General features: G+C 37.3%; 1 protein-coding gene across 2 annotated transcripts; it reads right to left on the bottom strand.

Moving 5' to 3' along the window:
- si:ch211-214e3.5 (zinc finger protein 518A) lies at positions 1 to 25433 on the bottom strand. 2 transcript variants are annotated; one of them, XM_062443054.1, is made up of 3 exons: positions 25206 to 25433; positions 22977 to 23055; positions 1 to 8844 (listed from the first exon to the last, which is right to left on the bottom strand). In XM_062443054.1, the coding sequence occupies exon 3, from the start codon at positions 8822 to 8824 to the stop codon at positions 4634 to 4636; it is 4191 nt and encodes a 1396-aa protein (XP_062299038.1). In that variant the 5' UTR covers positions 8825 to 8844; positions 22977 to 23055; positions 25206 to 25433; the 3' UTR covers positions 1 to 4633. The 2 variants fall into 2 exon arrangements, with proteins under 2 accessions (XP_062299038.1, XP_062299040.1); XM_062443056.1 differs by lacking the exon at positions 25206 to 25433 and having other exon boundaries at positions 22977 to 23091.
- Between the last annotated feature and the right edge of the window lie 559 nt (positions 25434 to 25992).

Raw genomic sequence — 25992 nt, 5'->3', positions numbered from 1 at the left:
CCATAAGGTATGTACATTTATTAGGAGGAGAGTGAAACACTAAGTTGCACAAAAGAATACCGTACACATTGTCAACCTGCCAAAGGACGTTTGAGGCACTTAGCATGAGGAAAAAGATTCAGTTAAGAGTTGAACAGCTTGCTGGACAGTAACAGTATACTGTACATGATGAGTTCAGCATTTGAGGGTTGAAACCTACAAAGTAGTATATGTGGAAGAGGAGAACATCATTAAACTAACAGCTGAAAGGAAATGCAGCAGAGGACTGTACTGTAAAATATTCTGCGTTTAAATGAAAATTGATTTCAAAGCATTAAAAAGGAATAATTACTGTCGTTCAATTTGAAATTTAGGTGTACACAATGGACGAAATAAAGTGAACTAGTAGTGTGTCCCCGTAGAATGAGTGGTTTGTAGTTATCACAGTGCAGAACTCATTTGTACAGTTAGAAATGCTATTAGCACTTGTTAAGTTTTTTTTTAAAATGATAAAACCAAATAGTTCTTTGGCCTGAGAGAGGTAAAGAAGCAGAAAAAAGAAGAGCAGGAAACAACAACAGGGCTGTTTTCAAAACCAAAGTTTCCATCATAGAAACAGAACCATGTGAATCATTCAGAAACCAGCTGGAGGAGGACCTGGGCTTCATTTTGGTGTTTGCATCCATTTGCTGTAATCAGTTCAAGCAGTCTCTAATCGGGGAGTGAGTTACACCATCAGACAAATAAGTCAATACAGTATGTTGTAAATGAATTATTGCATTAAATATGTACTGAACACTAAACTGTATCGACCTTGTGATTAGCCTGTTTGATCAATACCGTCGTCGGATTCTCATCATGACAGATGAGTCACGGTTCAGTTTAAACCAATCATCAACATACCTCAAAAAGATGACAGTAAAACGATTAGAAACCTTAAGTTACTTTATAGTTATTTTCACTTTAAAGAATAAGCAACATTTTAGACTGTAGCCCTTTATTTGAAGAATTTGGTTGCGAAAAACCGTTTAATCGAGGAATATAAACCATGTGACTACTTTAGGACAGCAGGAAACTCAAATCCTTAAACCACAGTTGCCTATAACAGTTCCTGGATCTTTATAGTGTTAAGACATTTTTCAGGCTGAACGTCAGATCATGATTATTTCTTCCCCCCATAAAACAGAAACTGTACAACAGTCTGGGTTCATTTTAAATAGGTTCTCACTGGGTTGGGATTGTGAACAGAAAAGGAAGATTTTTTTCTTTGAAGGACATTATTAATAACAGGGAAGTTAGCTTTCCAGGGCTAACTAAGCTGGTTTTATTAAAGAAACAGTTCAACATTTTGAGACAAACACTTCTTTGCTTTCTTTCTGAGAGTGAAACATCAAAAATGATGCCTTTGTGTGGACTGTGGTTAGCCTAGCTTAGCATAAAGACACTAAGCAAAGTTTAAAAAACTCACCTACCAACACCTCACAAAAACATAATTCCTGCACAAAACTTCACCTAAATGTAATTTTCAAATGTCTGTTTGTGCACAGTTTAAACAAATGAGATAACACATTAACCAGTGAGATTTAGAGGCGATTTCTTCATTTAAAAAAAAACAAAAAAAAACAATTGGACAGACTGAGGCTAGCTGTTTCCACCCTTCAGTTTGTATGCTAAGCTGGGCTAACTCGTCACTCACAACTCAATACTGAAAATACAGACATGACTGCGCTTATCAACCCTATCTTGAAATAAAAGCAAAAAAACTGCACTTCCCAAAAATTATGCTGAAGTACTTTTTTTTTTTTTTTTTAAGTTTGTGAAATGTAGCATCAACTGGTGCTACATTTCTAGGAGTTTCAGATAAAAGAATGTTGGGGAATTAAACCTATACAGAATAAAACACCCTGTTGTTGATTGGAGCTGTTGATTAAAAAATGCACATTTAGAAATGTCGGCAGCAAAGTGGACGTGTTCCCACAGAGGACAGAGCTTCAGTAATTGGAGGCTGGCTGTTTAGAACCACTCTGAAAGTATAAAAAAAACATTAGCATGGCTTGCATTGTTCAATCACGTTTGCATATTGAATGGAATAAAACATTCATTTCCACGATTCAATTATCATGTAATACAATCATTAAAACCCATGAAGAAAATGCAAAGTCCATGTCCTGTTCCCATTACAGAAAAACAAAGAAGAAGAAAAAGAAAAAAATCGAAGTATGTCAAATGTAACATTAAAGTAAATGTATGTACAGCATATTGGACTTATTCATGACTGAACATTTTTTACAGTACAACATCAATGCAATAAAAAAGGTGAAAGTTAATGCTGAGTCCAAACACATGGGTTACACTTAGGGCTCCTACTACACATAAAATGTTTACAGAGCATGATAAACTAACAGAAGAGAACTCTTAAATCACCTAACAGCTTAAAATGTATGAAACATGTCTTTGTGTTTTTCTCTTGGGTCTCTTGGGTGCAGTTTTGTTTTGTTCTATAGCAACTTTATGCTGTTTCACATTTCTTATATACACCCTCTTTCATTCATGTGCAGTGTAATTTTTTGTACTTTTAATAAAAGGTTTTTGGGATGATCCAGCCATCCCCTCCCAACATAAAAAACTGCTGATCTACCACTGTCCTTAAATCTAACCAGCACTAGCAGCAGTAACACAGGTTCAAGGGGCAACTGTTTTCTTTCCATATCCCAAAGAGCTGTGGTAGTGGTCCAACTGGCCCAAAATAAGTTCTTTCATAAAGGGTGGTAACAGTGAAAAAAAGGGCTTGACATAATTGGTTTTCCAATTGCTTTTATGAAACAAAATTCTCTCATACTAGGGCCTTTATTTACCTCAGCTTCAGAAGAACCAGGTGTTTATTTGAAACCGGCCTTTTGATAAATATTATTTATAATATTTTTGTGAAAAAGCATCCTTGTTTTCTGATCTCTTTTTTAAAATGCTGTTCAGTTAACGCAAACTCAACACTTCCTGTTGATGAATTCAAAGTCATGTCATACTCAGTCTGCTGCTAGCAGTTTCTCCTATCTAAAAGAATTACTGGTTAAATTATCTTTTTTCAGTTTAAAAACAAAACAAAAGTTAAGCCGCTGTCAATGAAACTTTACAAGTCCTGCAAATGTTTCACATTAAAAGCATAAAGGAAAAAATAAGATTATGCCTTTGAGCCAATGTTATGCTTCTGATGAGAAACATCTGTGCATGAAGTGTGTTCCGCTAACATTAGAGGAAATGAGGAAAAACGTGCATGAAAATAATGTTTCTGTTAGAGAGGAGACCCTTAGAGCAGCAGTTTGTTGAGTATGACAGGACTCAAATTAAACTTTATTTTTATAGCACCTTTCTTACAAGTCGGTGTAATTCAAAGTGCTTTTTAGATGACCGACAAACTGGTAATAAGACAGTAGAAATGTAAACAGTAAAAGAACTTGAGACTAATGTCCAAATCAAGTGTTGAGTTTCATTAATTGACAGCAATAAAAGATTCACATTTGAGAATCTATGGAAAATGTTTCACAATTCTTGATTGATTTTTGAAATATGATGATTAAAATAATTCAACCTTGGCAAACTAAAAACTGACGTCTGAATGTAGAGCCCTGTGACATTTCCTGTAGACAGATTTTTCTGTGACGTCACTCCTGTACCAATATCTTTCAGGAACAACCATTAAAACCCACAGAATAAACTTACAGTCTGAAAGCAAAATCATGGGACCTTTAAGATGTATCATTGGATTTAGAGATAAAATGTGAATTCACATAATTAACAACATGAGCAGAAGCAAACAGCCCAAGCTGCTGACAACAATAACATTTTTGCATGGAAACTGCATAGGGTGTAGAATGGGCTGATCTGAATTTCTCAAGTACTGACAGTGTGCCATGAAGCATCCCTGTTTAAAAGACATTGGATTTTTCTTTCCTGAAAAGGCATTTTATAAAACCAACTGTCTATTTGCAAATTAAAGAGAATACCGTGAAAAATCTCTGCTCTATTTAGGACAAAAGCATGCTACAAGTTGACAACATCCTGACAAGGAAACTGTAAACTAATCCTGACAATAGAATTGTGTAAAATGTTACTCTCTTCAATTAGAACATCATAAAAAAAAGGAATAATTTGGACCAGAGCAAAACCGAATTTAATCTTCCAGCTTTAGGGTTAAGCTATACAAATAGTTACCTGTCCTTGTGTGCAGGATAATAAAAGATACAAAAGTCCCATAAGCTAGGCCTATACTTTTGTTGTTTAATTTATGAGAAAAAAGACAAACCAGATTAATATGAAATCACCTGAGTAATTTATCCAACTCTGCATACAACCTTTGCTGATTCTATCCCCTTTCTTTAAGCCAGTGCTCTTACCACAACTCCTAATTACAGTGTACCATTTTCACAGTTCAATTTGACCTGTGCATGCATGATATAAATCATGCTTGCAGTACATAATTTACCAGAATATGCACCTATGAAAAGATAAACTATGATTCACTTAAGAATATGTATTTACAGGACCAGAAATTGAACAAACGTTTAGTGGAAGGTCATTAAAAAATATACAGCTTCAACCATTTGTTCCACTTCAAAAAGGACAGAATATCAACCCATTTAGAGTTGATGGAAAACTTTCAGAACAATTTATTCCAGTCTCTAGTCGCCTCCATAAGATGTCGCTGGCCATGGCCGATCCAATCTTCTTGTCTGTTAAAGAGTCGACCACAAAACCAGCAGTCAAACACCACAGGCTCTTGTCTACAACCTGATAAAGATTCCACAACCTCGTACTTTTTTTTGCTTTTCTTCCTTAACTTCAGTTTCAGGAGGAATCGCTCTCGGACAGAACTCTGAACTGGCCGAGGTCTTGGATCACCGCTTTGCGACAACGCACCTTTGGTCGGGGACTTCTTCCCTAGAGCACAAAGCTCTGAGAGTGCTTGGATTGTTTTCTGAGACAGAGAGACCTTAGTAACAGCGCCCCGATACCTCTTTACTACCTTCATGATATTGGCCACTTCAGGAATGTCAGCATCTGGATGATTGAGCACCACTACAGGTTGGTATCTGCGAGGACATTTAATCTGCTGTAGAGAACTGAATGGGGCAAGTCTCAGAGTCCTTTCAACTTCTTTGGCTACAGGCTTCCATAACACAGTAGTCTCTTTCTCAGTTAGTGCTTTATTTGAGAGTCTTCTAGCTTTATGCACTGTTGAGGGAAGCTCATCAAATAATGCTTTCCTGCGCCTTTTCCTTTGGCTTGGAGGCCGAATTGGCCTTGGGGCTAGAATAGGTTTCTCTGCTTCACACGGTTGTACCTTAACAGCCATCCGACAGGGTGACATGCAAGATTCCTTAACATCCTTCTGTGCAGTATTTTGTATGGTGATCAGTTTCTTTAGTCTATTGGAGGCATTTGCATTCGTTTTGTTAGATGACACCAGGAAACACTGGGTCTGAGGTCTGGTGGCCAAAAACAAAGGCTGACTGCTTGAGGTGGGAGTACCACTTGTAAGAAGGCTACCGGTAGAAGTGACAAGTTTAAATATAACTTTGTTTCCAGTGCTTTCACTGGTTGGGCTACACTGAGTTCCAGTCTTGGACTCTTGGTTGTTGAGAAGTAAGCCTGATTTGGGTGGAGAAATGTACCGGAGCAAGAATGCTTGACGGCCAGTCTGCAGAGCGCTGGGTTTGTCTGTAGGGGACATGGGCATGGCTAGCACTGGCCGTGAATTTAGTGGGAGTTGTGTACTTGCCAGTCTAAGGCCAGGAGTACTTGGGTCCTGAACAAATGGAAGAGACCTCTGTACCAAGTAGCAAGTTGGCTGTGTCTTTGCTGTTCTGTCTGTAGGATTATTATGTGGTGTGCTTGAAAGGAATACAGGACCCTTCAAACTTGAGCTGTTAATAAGGTAGTGATTTGAGGTGGTGCCAACACCTGGTTGAACCGCAGAGAGAAGTGTTGTCCCTTTTTCAGTAGCTCCTGTCTTTGGTGCTGATACACCAGTCCTCTTACTGTTTGGAGTAAGAGTTACACCAGTAGGGTTAGCTGATTTGTCTGTCCCTGGCTTCATGTAAGATACATTAATCTGAGGATTTGCAGAATTTGTTAACAGTTTGAAACCTGGGGTGGCCTTGACCTGCACTGGCATGGCAAATCGATTCTCAGTAGCCCTCAGGAGTACTGGCTGCTTACCCTCTGGCAGTTGAAGAAATCGTAGAGTTGTTTTTGTTTGCTTTGAAGAATCACTGCTTACACATGTAGACTCTATTCTTTCCTTGTTAAGTTGTTGGGTAATGATTGCATCTGAATGTTCTTCCACAAAGTTGCCCAATAAAGTTGAACTACTCTTTGTCTCAGACTGTTTTTTGGATATAGGAATGCTCTCCTCCTCAACTTTGATAATATTAAAGTCTTGGAGCACTGATTCAGGGTTTTCATCCTCAGTCTGAGGATCATCAGCACTAGCTGTGAACTCATCAACTGCGATGTCACTATCTGATAATTTCTTCATGGCCTCCCGATGATTTTCTTGAAATGAGTCATCTCCATTGTCACTTTCTGTGAACGGTTCTGGAGACTCTGCCAATGTCAAGCTAAACTGTGATGATTCACAAATACTATCTTTGTCTGCAGAAAGTTCGGACATATTTTCAAAGTTATGGGTAGTGTTTGGAGAAATGCTAAATGTTTCCTTGGAATAATTGTGAAATGCAAATACTTCTTGGCTTGGTGAATTTTGGGTGCAATTTTCTGAGCCCATAGCACTTTCTCTGTGGGTACCTGAAGTGGGTGAGGATGACTCTGATGGAGGAACCAGATTTGGCAACAGGTTTTGACCATTTTGCTGGCCATTTTTCAGTTTAATCCGAGTTCTGACCCTATCAGGCTTTTCTGGAGTGATTTGAGGAGATAAGTCATTATTTTCTGTAGTGTTAAAAGACAAGTTCCCTTCATGTTTGTCAATGACTTTTTCTGCCCCTGTGTCATTCACAGGTATCTCATCTGCAGCCCCACAGTTCTCAACAGTTTTTTTGCTGACTGGTTTGGAAAGAAGTGTTTCCTGAGCAACTTTGGAAGGTGAGGATAAACTACTGACCCTCCCAGCACATATTGTCGAAGTATTACTCATTTTGTAACCACTGTGGCCAGTTCCATCAGTGTTAAATGTTACAGAGATGAAGTTAGTATCAAACTGACTTCTTTCTGAGCAGGCCATTTGGCTTGGGTGACTTTGGTCTCCCACATGATCAAACTCATTTGTCATTGGATATAACGTATCTGCACAAGTTGAAGATCTACTTAGTGAAGGACTATCCTCTTCCCCAACATCATCTCTGTGTGGGGTGGAGTCAAAGTTGCAAACAGAGGTTTCTTCCTCCTCGATCTTTACTTTTACTGCCATGATATCATCTTGATCAGTTTGTATGCAAGATCCACTTCTTGGTGAAACAGCAAAGCACTGTGATGTTGAGCTCCTACTAGCAGAGCCTTCCCCATTCTCATAAGAAACGTTACTTTTATCCAACACAGAATCTGGTGCTGAGGAGCCCACATCTTCAACTGAGGAATGGTTCTCAGTGGAAAGGTCATGCCTTGTTGCTGGTATTACTTTGAGAACTAAATGTTTTTTCCCATCAACCATTTTAAATCCCATCACTTTGGTTGTACAGTTGGGAGGAAGAGATATTTTGTTCTTGACCATTAGAACAGTCAGCCCATTAGGATTGGTGTGATTTGCAGTGTCGGAGCTTGCAGAGCTGTCACATTCCTGTAACACTACTGGCATGGACTGCTCTGTGTTATGAGAACCTTTGCTCCCATTTTTGTTGTCCTTTTTTGCTACAGTCCCATCAGTGTGGTGGGTGTCCTCCAAGGATAACTCTGGTTTGATTAGCCTGCCATTTTGGTTTGGTAAACTCCCAGAGACACAGTTCAGTTTTGATATCCTTTGAAGTTCCTGTGATTCACCACTCTTTTTTAGCAAATATTTTACACTTCCAGATGAATTTGTGGGAGTGCTACCGTCTTCCATAGCTTTCCACACATTCCTTCTCTCAGATTCCTCCTTGTGAACAGCCATGTGTTTTTTAAGGTAGTCGTTTCTTGCTGCACCATATCCACAGATCTGACAGGAGAAGGGGAATGTACCCGAGTGAGCTTTCATATGCCTTTGGTGATCCTCTTCGCTCATGCTAATATGTCTGCATTTTGAACACTTCCAAGGACTTTCATTATGATGATGGATGTGTTGGACGAATGTCCCTGCATCCACAGTTGTAAACTGGCACCAGTCACAGTGAAACTGTCCATTTAGACTGTGACACATGATGTAGTGTCTGGTGAGCAAAAGCAGGGAGTACTGAACATCATCGTCACAGAGCTCACATGTGACAAGAGTATTCCGGTGCTCGATCCGATGGCGTTGCAGAGCAGGGAATTCATTTGTTACGAAACCGCACAGATCACAAGGGTATGTAGGAAGGATTCCTTTGTGGGCCGCTCGAAAATGTTTAAGGAGATCATTGGGACTGTATGTGGAATCATCTCTACAAACTGAGCATCCAAAACTCAGTATTTTTCCAGAAAAAACAGCCCCCTGCTGAATTTTACAATGAGCTTTACTGAGTTGTTTATCCTTCTTGGTGGAAATCCCGTGTTCCTTAATAGGAGATTCTTCTGAATTATTGAAGTGCGGTGGCCCATCTGTCACCTCTCGGAAATGCTTATACACAAAGTCCTTTACCTTTTCTTTTTCATCCTCTATAACTGATATGTTGCAGTTTTTGGCAGAATCATGAGGTATTGTGAGATCTTCTTCCATAGCTGTATATCTGCAGATTCCTGCAAAAGAAGAAACATGTTTTTGATTAATATTGGAAGAAGCACTTATAACTGGTGTAGAGCAGGAAAATAGTATGTGTACTGTTGTGCACCTATCCAATGGTACATGATATTTCCTGTTTCAAATAGGAACAGGGCCATGGGTGATCAGGTTACCATTATTTCAACTGCCTATTCAAACAAAAAATACACAAGACAAGGATCAAGGGCAAACTTGTGTTCGTTAGAGTTTCCTGCAATATTTAATAACAGAGATGGACCACCTTGAACCAAGACTATCTCTACTAATTCCATAAGAAATGAATATGCTTTTATGGAATAAACCTTTAAAACACTATATGCACTGTGCTACTGTATACATTCTGATGTGTGTGGATAAAAACTATCCTTTTAGGCTCATTTGTTGAACTTTTAGCATCACTGCTTAGTGTGGTGTTCACATGTGCATACATTTGGTTAGTAGAACCTCTACAGCATTATTTCAATCCCTGATTAACCAATTATACACACATACAAAAAATATATCTGAATTTTTTTGTGGCAAGAAACACCCAAAGTAAGCAATGGCCTTAAAATAGGGCTGCAACTAACGACTATTTTGATAGTCGACTAGTCAACTATTATTGAAACGATTAATCAACTAATTGGATCGGTGGTGGTTCTAGCTTGTAAGGCACCCCGGATGAACTCCCCTTCAGCACCATCCATATATATATAAATCGATAGATGGAAATAACCATAAATACCAAAATGATATATTATCATGAATACAAAAAATGAAATACAAGGCATAGAAACAATTCTTGTATATATATAGAAGTTATTTTAATTATTACGAATTATAACAAATTGCTAATAAAAGTAAACTGCACAAATCCTCTATCACACACAAATAGAACAACACATTTATAAATCAATATTAACATCCTCCAGCAGTGTCAACCAAGAGTCAAGACCAGTTCACCTTGGTGGTGTGAAGACTGATTTTACATTATTCTTAAAATACAACAATGTGTCTGTGAAACTATGCACAGTATGAACCGTGGTTTATTTGGTGTGACTGATTTTAATTTTTGCATCATTAGGCTACCATACAAAATGATGTGCGCTAGACTCCTCAGTGGAGACCTGAGGTCAACGTACTGCTGCTCCTCTCCTACTTCTGACTGAGATCTCAGCAGGTAGAAGCTGTTAGTTCATAAACTAGAAGAAGGGCGTGCAGTGTAACAAGGTAAACTGATCCACACGGTGACATTATATCACTGAAGTAAATGAGCGATAGTGTGTGTGTGCGCTCCGTGCTGCCCCCGGTAAGATGCTGGCTGCCCATACAGCCACTGAATCGGATGAATCACTACAGCACCACAGTGATCCCAAGGATTTTTGAGACAAAGGTGACAATATCTGGAGAACATGTGGTGTGCACAGTCTCCCACAGCGTTGCTGAGGTGAGACAGACTGAGCACCGAGTTATTTTCTTCAGCTCAGAGTTGGGTTAAGTTGTTAAATGCTGCAGTGTGTGTTTTTCAGCTGCTTTTGTTTGTTACTGCTGGAGTTCACCGCTCCGCAAAGCACGAAAAACACGCCTGATGATGTAACCGACAATTATCGACTATTAAATTCGTCGGCAACTAACTTTGTCACCTAATCGTTGCACCCCTACCTGGCTATTACACAAAACACCATAGGACAATATGGTGCTGCTTTCTTAGACAAAAATGTCAAAGAAAGCAGTGATGTAGGCTGTCATTCTTGAAGGCAGAGATCTATCAATCAATCTTTATTTGTATAGCGCCAAATCACAACAGTCATCTCAAGGCACTTTACACATAGAGCAGGTCTAAACCGTACTCTTCAGGTTTAATTATTAAAGATATTCATCTTTAAAATATATTAGAGTAGGCTTAAAACTTTACATTTTGATAAAGCTTATAGTTAGGGCTGGCCAGGCTTGTTTTGGACCAGCCCCTAGTTATTCCGCTATAGGACTTCCCATGATGCTCTGAGCTCCTCTCTCCTCCTCCCCCTCTCCATCTGTACAAATTCCTGTACCATTAATACGTGTTACTAATAGGATCATGAACCCCATAGTTATGGACGTGGGCTTCCATGGACCGTGGCTGCAGGGACCCCTATGGTCCTGTTTGACACCCATGACTGCCATTATTATTATTAGTCGTACTTCTATTATTATTTTTGTTATTATTGTGCTTCTCTGTGTCCGTCTTTCCCTCTTCCTATTTCTCTCTCAATGCAACCAATAAAGACAGATGGTCGCCCACCTTGAGTCCAGTTCTGCTTGAGGTTTCTACCTGTTAAAAGGGAAGTTTTCCTTGCTGCTGTTGCCAAGTGCTGCTCATGGGGGAATGTTGGTTCTTTGTAAAATAAAGAGAACAGTCGAAAACCTGCTGTATGTGAAAAGTGCCTTGAGATAACTTTTGTAGTGATTTGACGCTATATAAATTTAACTGAACAGAACTGAATGTGAGCCTATTTTAGGCGTGCACTATGCACAAGTGTGTACCATGCACTTAATGTGAATCCACGTGATGTCATCAGTCTGTATTTAGGATGGGGGATCTTTCAGTAGGCTTATGGAGGACCATTTTGGGTTTTGTTTGTACAACGAATCTAAGAGACATATGCTGATAGAAAAATGAGAGTTCACTTATAGGTTGAGTCTGCTAAAGGTATAATATATTTTGTTGTTCTATTTTAGAATCTCATGTCCCAGTAACAAGGCCAAGCAGTGGTACAACACTGAAAGCAGAGGTGTTAAATCCAAGCCAGAGTAACTAACCTTCCAGCTTAAACACTGAACAAAGGACAATCATAGTGTCTGGTCACAATACAAGGGACTCGCAAGCCCTTATGCAACCTATTACTGAAAAAAGTAATCACATTGCTGTAACACATTACTCAGTAATGCCTTCCTGCCCTACACTCACCTTAATTACCAGGGAGATTGATTACTGACTTTGAATTGAGAGTTAAGGTCTACAGTGTAGATCATTTATAATGTAAGACTTTTCTTCTGAGTGCACCTGTTCCACACTGTGACGGCTGGTTATTAGTTGAATTGAAGGTTTTTACATGCAAATCATACACTGAGTTCATCAAACTATTTAAGTTGCTAATTTGATGGACAAAAACAGTTGGATTCAGAGTCACCTGACCCCACCCCAGGCAGGGGGTGCAATCAATTTACCTAAGAGGCTATTGGCATATTAAGTATCTTATTTGATATTTCATTGCTCCTCGTTTGAAGATCAAGGAGCGATAAGGGATCTGTGAGGAGCTATGAGGAACAGAATTATTTTACCAGCCGACACGCCGCCTTATTGGATATCATTTATTAATTGGAAGCTGCCGATGATCAGACTGATCTGATACATCACAACATCACTGCAGTTTTATAATTGTATTTGTTTTCTGATCTAGTTTCATCTAGTTAAAAATCTGTCTTAATTGTAGATCTGATCAACAAAAGAACCATAAAAATGATCTTCATATATTAGATTTTTTTATTTCTTTTCATGCTTTGTTATTTCCCCCATTTAACTTTTAGTGGATATGGAATTAAAGTCAGGGAGAGTCCATCTGTCTGTCACATCATTTGTGGTCATATCCATTCAGTCAGTCACATGTGGCTGTTGGGTTTGTTTTGAGTTGCACAATTTCCCTTTTCCCTGAAATATTCAAACTAATACATCATTTCTTGTGTTCAATTGAACTGCTATTCTGGGTTATTAAACAATGAATTCACAATCAGAAGATCAATAAATACATGTTTTACATGATGCAACTAATTAATAAATAATATGAAGGCATTCTGCCAGTAGGAATGGTTCCTGTGCCTCTGAGCAGGACACAGTATAAATAGGAAAGCAGATTCTATTCATGTGCAGGTGTTTGTTAAACAGGTACACTATAGAGAACAGCTGCTGGCAGTGATAACTGCTCCATTATTAGTATTTGCACAGTGCTTATATGTGCAGACACAAACTCCATTAGAAGTCTCTACAGCAAAGCCGACTGTCAGCCGATCCAGCTGTGATCAGCTGCTGCCTTCATCAGAAATGGACATCACTTCACATGACATCAGAGGAAAGGACGTTTCATTAAAACATCTTTGTTGTGTCCTCTCTCCTCACAATGCATCCACAGTGGGAGGGACAAATATGCAAATGAGGGAAACAAGTACAATAAAGGGAGATGAGATGTACCCTATATATGCTGCCTTCATCCATTTTTGATTCCAGCCATGTGTTGTGTGTCATGTGAGGAAGATTTTTTATTATTTAGTTTAAATTCTCACATAACTTGTAGGGTTGTGACGATACACTCAGCTCACGAGACGAGACGAGATTTTAACTATATTTTTAAGAAAACTTCAATGAGGAAATACATGACTGTTCTTTTATTTAAAATTCACAAAATGGAAATTGAATTGAAATGTTTGAACTAATCATATTGTAATGAATTACTTTTTTCTACTTTCTAAATATATAATTATCATATGCAGTATGCAGCACTGTAAAAGGTTTACACATATAGATATTTTATAGATGGATCATTTTGGTATTTATGGAAATAACAACCATAAATACAAAAGTTAGATACAATCACAAATACTAAAAAGTAAATTATAAAGAGTAAAAACAATTCTAATATATAAATTAAATAAAGAATCCAATTATCACAAATTACAACATATTGCTAATAAAAAAAACAAAAAAGTAAAAAACCGATCGTCTTTTTTAAATTTGTTTTAATTATAGCTTCGCGAGACAGAATTCACATCGACGAGAAATATCACTGTGTTTCGTGGGCTGCGATTTTGGAGTCTGTCTCACCTGTCTGCTATGGGTCTCTCACAATCAATTCATCCTACCCAAAGGTTTACACATGCTACATGCTTTACTGCCCTGGTGCTATAGAGTTCAGGGTAAAAAAAAAGATCAGTAGCAGATCAGTTTGGTAAAACTCAGAACTTTTCCATTTCCATTTGTTAGTGTAAACATTAGTCTCTTTTTAATTTAAAATGATATGCTGTGTTGTCATTATACCCATAATTCTGTATAACTAAACAACCAGCAAGATCAAATCAGTTTCAACTGATTTACTCCATGTAAAAAAAAAAAAAAAAAAAAGTGCTAATTTTTGCTGAAAATCTTTAATTCAGTATTCCTCTTACATAGAGCCATCTGAGGCACCTACCAGATTAACCACAGCCAACACAGAATCAAATAATACAAATCCAGAGGGAAACTTGACGTTTTAAGCAGAGCCAACTGGTGCACAATTCACAGTGCTGGTGAGGGTCACCCTGAGAGTGGCACAAAGTGAAATTAAGAGCTTTTTTCAGTATGAGTATTGTGACATGACAGCAAAACAAAACACGCATAATGATGTGTTACATATAATATAATATATTTACCATATAATATATTAGAAGACAATTATTTTGAGTCTATTTAAGGAATTATTCTAATAATGCATGAAGCGAATGCAGCTTTCTCTTTAAATTCTACTACAAACTACTAAAGTTAAATTCCCTCCAAAATGTAAAGGCTTTCTTTCATTTCCAACTTGGATAGTGAAAGGAGAACTGCAACTTTCTTTATGTTGGTCTGAAAAAGAAAAAACAACAATAAAAACACCAACATTCTATGCTTCCTGTTGTCCAGATGTTTGCCTGTGTTTTCTCCTTGTGTGTGGGAGCTACGTGACATAAAGATTGTAAATTCCATCAGGGAGGATGGCAGAAAGATAAATATTTTAACTTGACGGCTCGTTCCACCAAAAATGATATCTGGTTTGCTGTCTACTGTCTGCTTGATTCCATGTGAAAGCAGTGTTATCCAGGAGGTGAGCTACTTAGTTTAGAGTTACGCCACCTAAGAACATTCACAGAGCCGATCAAATACAATAAAAGCGTGCATAAACAATGGCGATCCTGCCTTAAAGTTCAACATGTCTGTAAAGCAGAGATCTTTATCACTACTGGATGAACCAGATGGGTCACATGGACTTGTGCACCATCTAATCCTGCAATACTTGGTCTGCAATCCTTTCTTCATAATAGAGTCAATTTCAAGTCTGTTTTATTTACATAGCACCAAATCACAACAGAAGTTATCTCAGGGCACTTTCACACAGAGCAGTCTGGACCAAACTCTTTAACAGTTATATATTATAGAATATCTTATATTTGTATTTTTTCATTATGTATTTAATAGATTATTACTATTTGATTTTTTAAAGTAACTGCTCATGTGAAGTTAGGAATATACTTACTATAAAACTTTTAGAGCTGTTATCTGTAACTTTCCAAAAAAAGCCAAAATAAAGATAGTGAAACATTCTCATCGACATTTAGTCAAAACAGCATTCTAGTCTGCATACCAGTGTGGTGTGTGTCCCACCAATCAGAAACACTCTTCTCTCTGCTTACATTTAAAATCACGTGCATATTTTTCAGCATATAGGTAACTAAAAACAAATGTCTAAAACACTACACATCCATCCATCTACTGCATTTCCTCTTTCATTACATTTTTCCCGCCTCTTAGACCTTCACCTATGACCTACTTCCTCTCTCCTGAGCTAGTAGCTTGACTGGAATCTTGCTTGAATCTTGTCTGATAAAAGCCTAAAACAAACAAAGACAGAGTGTAGAAACAGTAGAAAATAGTGATGGGCATTAGTGGCATTCTGACATCTTATAGATGATAGAATATTTCATATTTTAAATCTAGTTTAAAAACATGGCTGAATGATACTCAGACCTGCAGTCACTGAGTCACACACACATACATAATGACTGTGTTACCAGTATTAGCTCTATCTGTATGTGACTGGACGTTTCTTATAATGATGAACTGTTTGTTTTAGACTTTGTACTTATTGACATTATACTGCCCAGTTGGAGAATAGTGTTATCCTGTTTTGTTCTTCATCATTAGGATCCTGATACTGTCTGTTATCAGAGTGTGATGCTTTAATCCAACATTACTTTTTTTAAGTTCAGCTTCTTGTGCACGACTGGTGTCCTGCACCCCGGGACAACAGATGGTTCTCATCTGTCATATACAATACACATAAAAATAGACCATTTGGGCTTAAATTCTTATTAATTGAACTTCCATTCTCAAAAACTCTTTTTAGTCATATATGGGGAAACTCAGAAGTTATACTTGGTAGATCAGATAATGATGATCAAATGTAGTTGTGAAGGGGCATTAGAAACAATGAAGATGTATATAGTGTGTGTGTGTGTGTGTGTGTGTGTGTGGTGGGGGGGGGGTTCTAATATCCAACAACTGTCAGCTATATTTGATGTACAAAGCAGAGACTTTGTTGAATTCCTTCTAATATAAAATTCTACATACTAATGCAGTGCCTGTGCAAAATCTGTTTTTGCGTGTTTTTTTTACTACAAAGTATCCTGAGCTATTGCAAGTGTTTTCAGTTTCATCCATTTTTTTGAGGGTCTGAAGTGTATTTAACATTTTAGCTGCCAAAGCTCTGCTGCCTTATAGCCTCTCTAAAGCCCAATATCCACTGGGTCCGTCACCGGAGCCGATCGCTCCCATTCTAATCAATGAGAGTGTTTCCACCAGGAGCGCTGCGGCACGTCAGGAGGCTCTCTGCGCCACAGCGCTATCAATACGCAGCGTTTCTATTTTTGACGGAGCCGTTTCTAAATCTCAACAGAGCGTATTTCGGCGACAAACACGAATAAAACAGACAGATAAAGACACCATCTAGCTACGTAGCCTACTGACACATGGTATAAGCACAACAATCTAATAAAAAAAAAACTAAATTTGAGCAAGTTAACAAAATCTGGCCTTTTAGTTTTGCTGCTACTACAGTAATTAATCTCCTCTTGGAAGAAATGACTTGAAATGTAATGTCAAACACTTCACTGTCTATGGGCATGTAGGTTGATAAGGAAAATCTGTAAAGAGGTACGTTGTACTACTATAGTTTGTTTGAGTCCATCTCCCCTTAAAACCTATTTATCATGAATTTACACCCCAAGGCTCTAAATATGAAAAAGGGCCTTTATGTGCTTATCAACATGTATATTTTGTAACTAAATGAACTGGACAAATAGAAATAAACTATGTAGAGGTAGGAGTATTAAGAAGATGGAATTCTGTATGGCATTGGAAAAAATATATACAGTGAAAAAAACAGGAGTCATTAAAGAAAGATGGGATCCCTTTAGTAGTTTCTTTGGCAGAAATGGATCACTCTGATCCCTAAAAAGGAAAATTCATATATAGCGATGCAAGTTCCCCCCAACCCCCAGGAGATATAGTATTTTTAGTCAGAGAAGCATATGTGTATATGGTTATGTATGTGAGTATCAGTGTTTCTCATACATTCATTTATTTGTGGTGGCCTGCTACAGTAAAACATCGTGGCATCTATCTCCACTTAAAAAACGGAAACACACAAAGATTGATTGTGAGGGAAACGAGGGACTTGATGCTGCATTCAGGCGTACCTTGTAAACACAGAAGTCTATACTAGAAAGCTTACAAAGGTTGTCTAAAACACTTCAGTTTCTAGTTCTCTCTTATTTCCTTTGTTAAAATACAAACATCTGTCAGTGCTTTCTTCTTCTAACACTATCACTGCCCAACAGTCAGCAACCATCACAAATTAAATCTGATTCTGGATGAAACACTGTGTGAATGGTTTTTTTTATTTTATTTTTTTATAAATCTTCTTATCCTTTGTCTCTCTTATCTTATCTTGTGTATCTATGTTAGTTGAATTACTTTCTTTATGAATTCTCAGTATGAATTGTTAATGTCCTATCAGCTGCCTGAAGGAGTCTGAGGGGAGGGTTGTTGTGGGTAAGGTGAAGGGGGTAATATCATTTTTCCCCCCTTCGTCCTATATCTATTTATTTAAAAATATATATATTTAATTTCCTCAAAAAACAGAGATTGTATTGACCCAAAGCCACTCATATAAACTGTGAATTACATGACATTGTGCAGCAGCCCAGCTTCACACAGGTGTTTTCACTTAGTGTGTGTGTTTAGACCTCTCCTGTTAACACTTTACAGTCCCACTATTTACTTTAACACACGGTGTATAAGAAGCAGTCTGTTTTGGGGGGTGTTAGACACATATGTTTATACTGCAACAATGTTTCAATTTACTTTCATTTGAAACACAATGACACCTATTACACCTGAAACAGTGTGTCGGTTGAATGGTTAATGGTCCCGTAATGATTTGCTTTACTGAACTGGACCGGTATATTTACTCAGAACTTCATCAGAGATGTTGTTGTGGGTCGCTGTAAGCTCACTGTCCTCTGACTCTGTGTCAGTCCCAGAGTCAAACAAAGCATCATCCTCTGTTCCATCCAGTGGAAAAACAACAAAGTTAGTGAATGTTTTATTCTTCAGATCTGTGCTCATACTGTGTATCAGCCACAGCTCAATAAACACTTTTACACATTATGCTTCAACATGTGCTGCTGTGAGTCGGGTCAGTTTGGTCAATAAATACTGAAACATGTCTGAAATACTTCTGATCAACACACTGAATCAACACCACCGGTGAACCCGCCTGCTTTTATTTTTTAACATACAGCAGTAACAGGTGATCAATAGTCTATTTTCATTCTCTGCCAAAACAGCTGATTGACTGACAGATTACTAGTTACCTTATTTAGAAATGTAATAAGTAATGTAACTATTTAAATCACTTAAAGTAATGTAACCAATTACTCTTCTAATTTTCTAACCAATGTTATCAGCTGTTAGGGTAAGTGTTCCCATTAAGTTCAGCTGTTTGTCATGGATACTGACATGATTTATAAGAGAAATCATTTTATTATAAAGCAACATTTATCTCTCATTTGAAAATGTTCGTGTAGATTTTGGAATATAAAATAAAGATATTTGATGAATAAAGAGGGCTTAATTGGTACTGTGACACCATTTAAACCCATGTGTGCTCTAAATAAGCCCACATCATGATTTATTTAGAAAATATAGAAATAATATTGATTTCAAAAAATTAAAAACAGCAATTTATGTATTCAGTAACATAATCATCATAACAAAATCATAAAGTTGTGACCTTTTCACCAGTAATTGTAATTTAATAACACATTTTTTCTCACTAACTAACAGATTAAACTTACATTTATTTTGTAATTAAAGTATTTAACACTGTAACATTGAACTAATTAAGTAGCATTAATATATAATCTATAACTTTTTAAATACTGAGCTGAGTGTCATGAGTGTAATAAGTGTTTTGTGAGAAGAAGTGAGAGCACTGTGCAGGTGTTTAACTACTGTGAGGAGACTCATTTGATGATTTATTGGCAGCTTGTCAGATCTATTTCACAGTAGACACTGTGAGTTTTAGTAGCAAGACAAACACGGCTGTTACTAATAACATTATGGCTCCTATCTGTTCAGTCATGACAGTTATACAACATGCATGACACAGAGCCCTGCAAATAAACCATCATACATCCTGTGGGTAACAGATAAACTATCATCATATCACTATTTTATGGACAAAATCCATTACTGCCACTTGTAGAGCTGCAATGACTACTCAATTAATCAACCCTTTGTCAAATATTAAATTAATGGCTAAAATATTTTGATAATTGATTCATCATTTTTTAAGAATAAAACTGATTCTAGCTTCATAAATGTGTGTTCTGTATTATTTAGTCCTCCATGACAGTAAACTCAATAGTTTTGGGTAGTAGACTGAAAAATAAGACATTTAAGGACATGATGTTAAGCTTTCAAAAAAACAGTAATCAACATTTGCAACAACAACTAATCAATTCATCGACATGAAAAGAATTGTTAGATGCAGCCCTACTCTATTGCCAGAGATATACATCCTGATAAGTTAACCTTTCTAGAAAATCACCTATTTATTGATCGAATAATAGGAAAGTCGGTTGTTGCTTCATCCAGTTAATTAAATAAATCTATATTCTTTCATCTTGGGAACAATTCATAATTTTATTGAACGTATTTCCTGCAAAGTCACTAAAACATGATTGAAATGTCACTTTTAGGATTTGATGTGCAAGACAGCAGAGTAGGAAAAATAAAAGAGCTGCACCACCTTCACTGCTGTGATGCTTATACATACTATACAGGTATTAACTGTCAGTACCAGATGCTTCTATATAGAGGTCCAACATCCACTTTAATCATTTAGAACACACTGTCATCTGCTCCTGCTGTTCATGTTTCTTTACATCATCCGCCTGATATGTACAAACTGCTGTTCCCTAACGTTCTCTACCCAGCAGGTAGACACACTGAACTAAGTACAACTCACACACTGTTCAGTTGACTCTGGAAGCTTCATCTCTAATAATGAGAGGAAACCTTGTCAAAAAACACACACTGACAGTGAGCAGATCAGTCGTTTTAGCAGTCTCATTATAGGCTGGTATAATGTGCCAGGAGACTACCATGCGTGTCATCCTGAACTAATGGGGGGGTGACATTCTTTTCTTTTACAATCTTGTCCAAATGTGTGTGTGGTTTTATATTTCTTTTTTCCTGTATTCTTTGAACATATATTGCTACTCTCTTGCATGCTATCTTTTTTTTTTTTTTTTTTTTTTTTTTTGTATAACATTGTACACTGTATTGGTTTTTCTTGTGTGTTAACAGCAATAGTAGCTGTTGCCCAGCACAATGACTAATGGGGATCCTAATACACTAAACTAAACTAAAGCTGTCATAGATGTGACTGTTAACTCCATTAGGAGACAGTGACAGCAGCGAGCCACGTGGAGTCACGACAGTCCTGTAAAGTGCAGCAGGTGCACATATAGTGGAACTACTCATGTTACAGTTATGTGACTGCTGTCAATGAAGACAGCTAATGTAGCTCACTCATCTATTTGACTTAAAGTTACCTTTTTGTTCATGTGCTAATAACTGTTTTTACCATGTAGAGTCAAATGAATCACAATTTCAACATATGGTCCAGCCCTGACTATAATTATATGATCATGTTACGATTCCACTAAAAGAGGATAAGAGATAATAGTGAATTGCTAGGTCCTTTTCTACAACCATAATGTGTATTTGTACAGATGTTAAAGGGTCAGTTCATCCAAACTACTAAAACATTCTGTACTTTCTGTATATTTAATGTTTATTGTATATAGTATTTTATTTTATATTTCATCACTTTTAAAGAATACTGTTGTATCAATTGTTGAATTTCCGCCTAGGGGGATTAATAAAGTTACCCTTACCATACCTATAGAGCTATATAGACATGTCCGTCTCTTAAGTTTAGAACCCAGTGTAATGAGTTTGTGGTGATCACACTATTAAAAAAAATCAACAGAAACATATATTTCTTAAACTATGGGCCTTACTCAAGAATCCCTCACAGGAACCGATTCATTCCAAAAAAGCCACATACTGATGGTTAGGGCTGGGTATCCTATCCTGGGATGCCACCTAAACACTCTACACTAAACACCTGTTACACTGGGTAAAATCATGTGTACTAAATGTGTAACAGGTATCCAATGTAATACTCAGTTGGTATCAGTATCACTTTAAGGGTACTTGGATTGGTACTGGTAAAGTAAGTTGTTTAATGATACCCAGACCTACTGATGATTTAAGAAGATTTTTTTTAAATTTATCAATTTTCTCATAAATTTTCTCTAAAAAAGGTACAAACTTAATTGATTGACTTGGAATTACGTCTTCATTTGAATTATCATAAAACTTAAAAATCAACTAAAATAAAACATAACTAAAACAAACTCAATGCAAATTTTACATTGTTTACTATATCATCATCATCATCATCATCATCATCATCATCATCATCATCATCATGGCTGCTAAATCAGTGAGAGTTTTCAGATTTGATGTTTGTATTGGTATATATTAGCACAGCAGCTTCTACATTACAGTAGTTGCTAGGAAACTTGTGTCAGTGTGACAGCTGCCTCTGCATCTCTCTGCATCATCAGCTGTCTGACCACCTACTGTAGACTGTAATCATCTCTCCTCACATCTAATATGTCACTGACTGTCACATCCCTTGACCACCTCCCATTATTAGCATGCGAGTACACGTCAAACATTACTTATGTATTTCTGTCACAGTGCTGTGATGTTCTGATGACGCATCATTGGCTGCTATATTAATATTTGTTGATGTTGAAGCTCTGCAGTGTAAAAATTATTGTTATTACTCTTGGGAAGATTTTTGTGAATGAAACAGACAGAGCGGAACATGTAACATTTAAAGGCTTTATTATTAATTTACTGACTGTATTCTTCATCTCTTTTTATGTTTTTAATTCTATATTTTATCTATTGCATGGTTGACCATTGTTCATTTTATCATCATAACTATCAACGTTGCTCTTTCTATATTTTACTTGATTTTATGGAATGCACTTTGTAATTTTGTATTGAAAAGTGCAAAATAATAAATATTTTTTAATTATATGAACATTTCAGGGCTGTTGATGATGGTAATGATCACATCTCACACATGAACAGGTGACATTCATCAGTCTATAACAAATGATTAACAATAAGTTCAGGCTGTTAAAAAGAATGTGTTAATCTGACTTGTACACGCAAACCTCACAGAAATCTGTAAGAGAGTTTAAGGATAATAAAACCAACGATTTCTTCCATATGTCTCATTGTCCTGTTACTGCAGATAATCCTCACAACACACTGTCAGCTGTTTTACACAGGAACTATTTTACATTATAAAATCCCTATAAAATAACATGAGCAGTCTCTATTCTAATAACCTCCCTGCACTGATATCTTAAAACCATCAAAACTATCTACAAGACAGCACTAGTGATGAGTGTGAAAACTTAACACTCTACTCCTACTAATGGACAATAAAAATATAATAATCGTTCAATACCATTTAAAGAGTAGAAGATGTAATGAGTGTGTGCACCAGTAACAGTCAAATAAAACACAAACCAAATGTTCAACATGAGACATGATTTCAGACTTATGTCATATTTTCCACAGCTCACAGTGAAGTCACAGCTCTGTTGCCGTTTTAAGAAGCAATAGAAAAATATATATTATAATTACCTGTATCTTTTTAGAAAAAACTCAGACATCAATGCAAGTTTTCTCTGAAGAAGAGGAACCTGTAGTGTGGCCACAGTACCTGTGAGAGCACAGAGACAAGAGATAAGCATCAACAGCAGTTTCATGTGTTCCCCCCCCCCTTATTCATTTCTGAACTTGTTCTGTAATTTATCATAAACCCCAAATGACCAATTTCAATATATAAATAGGTTTTTTTTCTAATTAACATGAACTCTCCCATCAATTGAAACCAGAAAAACTCAATGGAGCATCATGTTCCACCTTTATTCTTTAGACATAACTGCAGTGAACAATTTCAAATAACTTCATAATGAACTTGAGTTGCTTATGAAAGGTTAAATTATATGACAGGTGTTAAAACCACTCTGGTAGTCAGTCATCAAATCAATCATTTGAGCATAATCTATAAGAGCATCTGTGAGAGAAACCACAGAAGTAACAAACAATCTGCAATGTTCACATTCACCATAACACATTTTATTTCACTCCAACTAAAAAATATTAAAAGAATTTGCTGAATCCTGTTCTTACAATGTGAGAGTGTGTTTTGCATTATCACGATAATATTTTTATTCACAAATGAGTGATTCGTTTTTTTGGAATTCTTCTGTCGTTATACAAGCTAAATGATTTTTTTTTCTATGAAAAGAACTGAGGTCAATCATCCTCCCCAGCAGCAGGTTACTGAGGCTTTTCACTGAAACCAAGGTCACAACATTCATATCTACAGTTTACTTTACAAATAAGCAGAATTCGAGTACACACAGAAAAACCTAATGTTCTACTACACTGAAATCCTAACCAGAGTCTTTAAGGGTCATTTAAACCAACTCATTATATTCATTCATTAGGAGCACTGCTACTCCGCCTTCCAATTCTATAATGTCTTGTATGATGTCATCGGCTCAGTTTAGACTACATATTCATAACTGAAAAGTGAAAGCCTGTGTTACATACTAGAGGTGAGGAGTTTGCATGTTTATCAGCTTGAGGGTCTGACTGATGACTTGCATGCAGATCATTGTTTTTACGCTGCAGCATCAGATGCATTTTTTTTACAACTTCCTGTATAAAAGAATACATTCTATTAATTCCCAAACAAAGTCTGCTGACACCTGAGCAACAACACAACCAAACGCTTTTGCACTGAGCGGAACATTTCCTGTGTGGCTGATATCTCGGGCAAACAGGCCCCTAATTACATAAGCAAAATGCAACAGGATCTCCTCATGCGACGAGGAAAGAGACGATTACAGGCAAAACAGCTTCGATTATAAAAAAAAAAGAATTGACACTGGGATGAGCTGATATAAGCAGCAGGAGACCGGCATCATCCTCACAACTCCATATGTCTCAGTCAGCCATCCACACTGTGGATCAGAGGAAGCCATGTTGGGTGGGAAAAAAAATGGCTGCCATTGACTTTGATGATCTGCACAACCTACTTCAACCTAATGCAACTACATTTCTAATAACACTGCTTTCTAAATAATTGAGCCTGAATAAAATTAAAATCATCTTCAAAACAGGGCTGGTTATTTTTTAATCCACATTACACCCAACTATACAAGAGATAAGCCTTCTTAACTGTCATTAATACTAATGAAACTGGATATAAAATGATATAATGAAAAAAAAATGTTTAAAAAAAAAGTGAGTAAGGCTTGAGTGAACACCTGGGCAGCAGACAGGTAGGCTACACAAGGCCCCTCACTATGAGAGGGGGGGGGGACAGATAGAAATGAAGCTTAAGGAGATGAGAGGAAAAGTTGCAGTGTGTCAAACTGTAATTCCACTATAGCCTCTCAGTAAGTTCACACACAGACAACTTACACCGCGGTGCACAACAGTCAACACAAGCCTCGGTGTAACACTTCACACGTTCATTTAACGTGTTGTTCACTTTTTCCGACTGACTTGCTCCATAGTCGCTTAAGTTTAGAAAAACGCGAGGGGAACGCTGCATCAGTGTGACAATTAAAAGGCAGTAGTACACACACTACTAACAAAGGACTCTCAACGCTGTACACCGGCTACTATTAACGCCACCGTGACCGTTTCTCTCTCGACACATTGCTAAATAACGTGAGCCACTTCGCGACATTGTTAGTGTGTGTGTGGAGTTTAATCACCAGTTATTTTACACCAAAATAAAGCCCCCACCCACGCGAAGATATTCAAAGTTACGAAAAATCTGTTGTTTCTTACTATGAACTCGATGGAAGTTCAGACCGCGTCCCGTCAGCGTCCGACATGATTAAAAAAAAAAAGAAGGTTAAGCTTGAGGGGGGGAAAAAAAGCACACAGCAGACAACATTTGCCTTCCTTCTCTCCTCTCTGTGGAACCACAGCGACGGCGGCCATGACAGTCCATCCGGGTACTGCTGTGTTCTTGACACTCATGTAGAAGCGGATGAATATGTGTTGCTTGTCAAATACCAAACTAGTGCCGTGATAAACATTGTTGTCGTATTAAAAGACAGTTAAAACTACTTTGACATGAGTGGAGATATATTCTGTTTTACGACACGTTCACAAGAAGCTGGCGGTGTTTTCGCAGCGTGAGCCCTACGTCATTGTTGAGCCTGTGTGTATGTGTGTGTGTATGTGTGTGTGTGTGTGTAGTGTTCTAGGTGGAAGAAGCAACGAGCAGCAATGGCGGATATACGCCATTTCCTTTTGACTTCTGCACATGAAGGTTGAACTGCCTTCGTTAATGTCCGATGTCAAATGATTATTTCAACCCAAAATGCTTTTAGTGAAAATAATGAATCTATCTTTCCCTATTTCTCTTTCTCTCTCTTTCCCCCTCTTTTTCTCTCTCTCTCACACACACACACACACTCACTCCCAGACACACACAGGCTGACTTACAATAATGGAGGATGTGTAGCTCATACACTGTTACCTCATCAGCCAGTGCAGTGACAATGTTTCACATAGCAGTGGGTTACAGTGGATTTCAATGTGGCAATCATTGCCTCCTTCTTTCTCT

This window comes from Scomber scombrus, chromosome 21 (genome assembly GCF_963691925.1).
Source record: "Scomber scombrus chromosome 21, fScoSco1.1, whole genome shotgun sequence".
Taxonomy (NCBI): domain Eukaryota; kingdom Metazoa; phylum Chordata; class Actinopteri; order Scombriformes; family Scombridae; genus Scomber; species Scomber scombrus.
The sequence above is the reverse complement of the archived record's forward strand: the minus strand, read 5'-3'. Positions and strand labels throughout refer to the sequence as shown.

Excerpts from the sequence above, each read along its gene's own strand:
- si:ch211-214e3.5 (XM_062443054.1), bottom strand. The coding sequence starts at position 8,824 with ATGGAAGAAGATCTCACAATACCTCATGATTCTGCCAAAAACTGCAAC.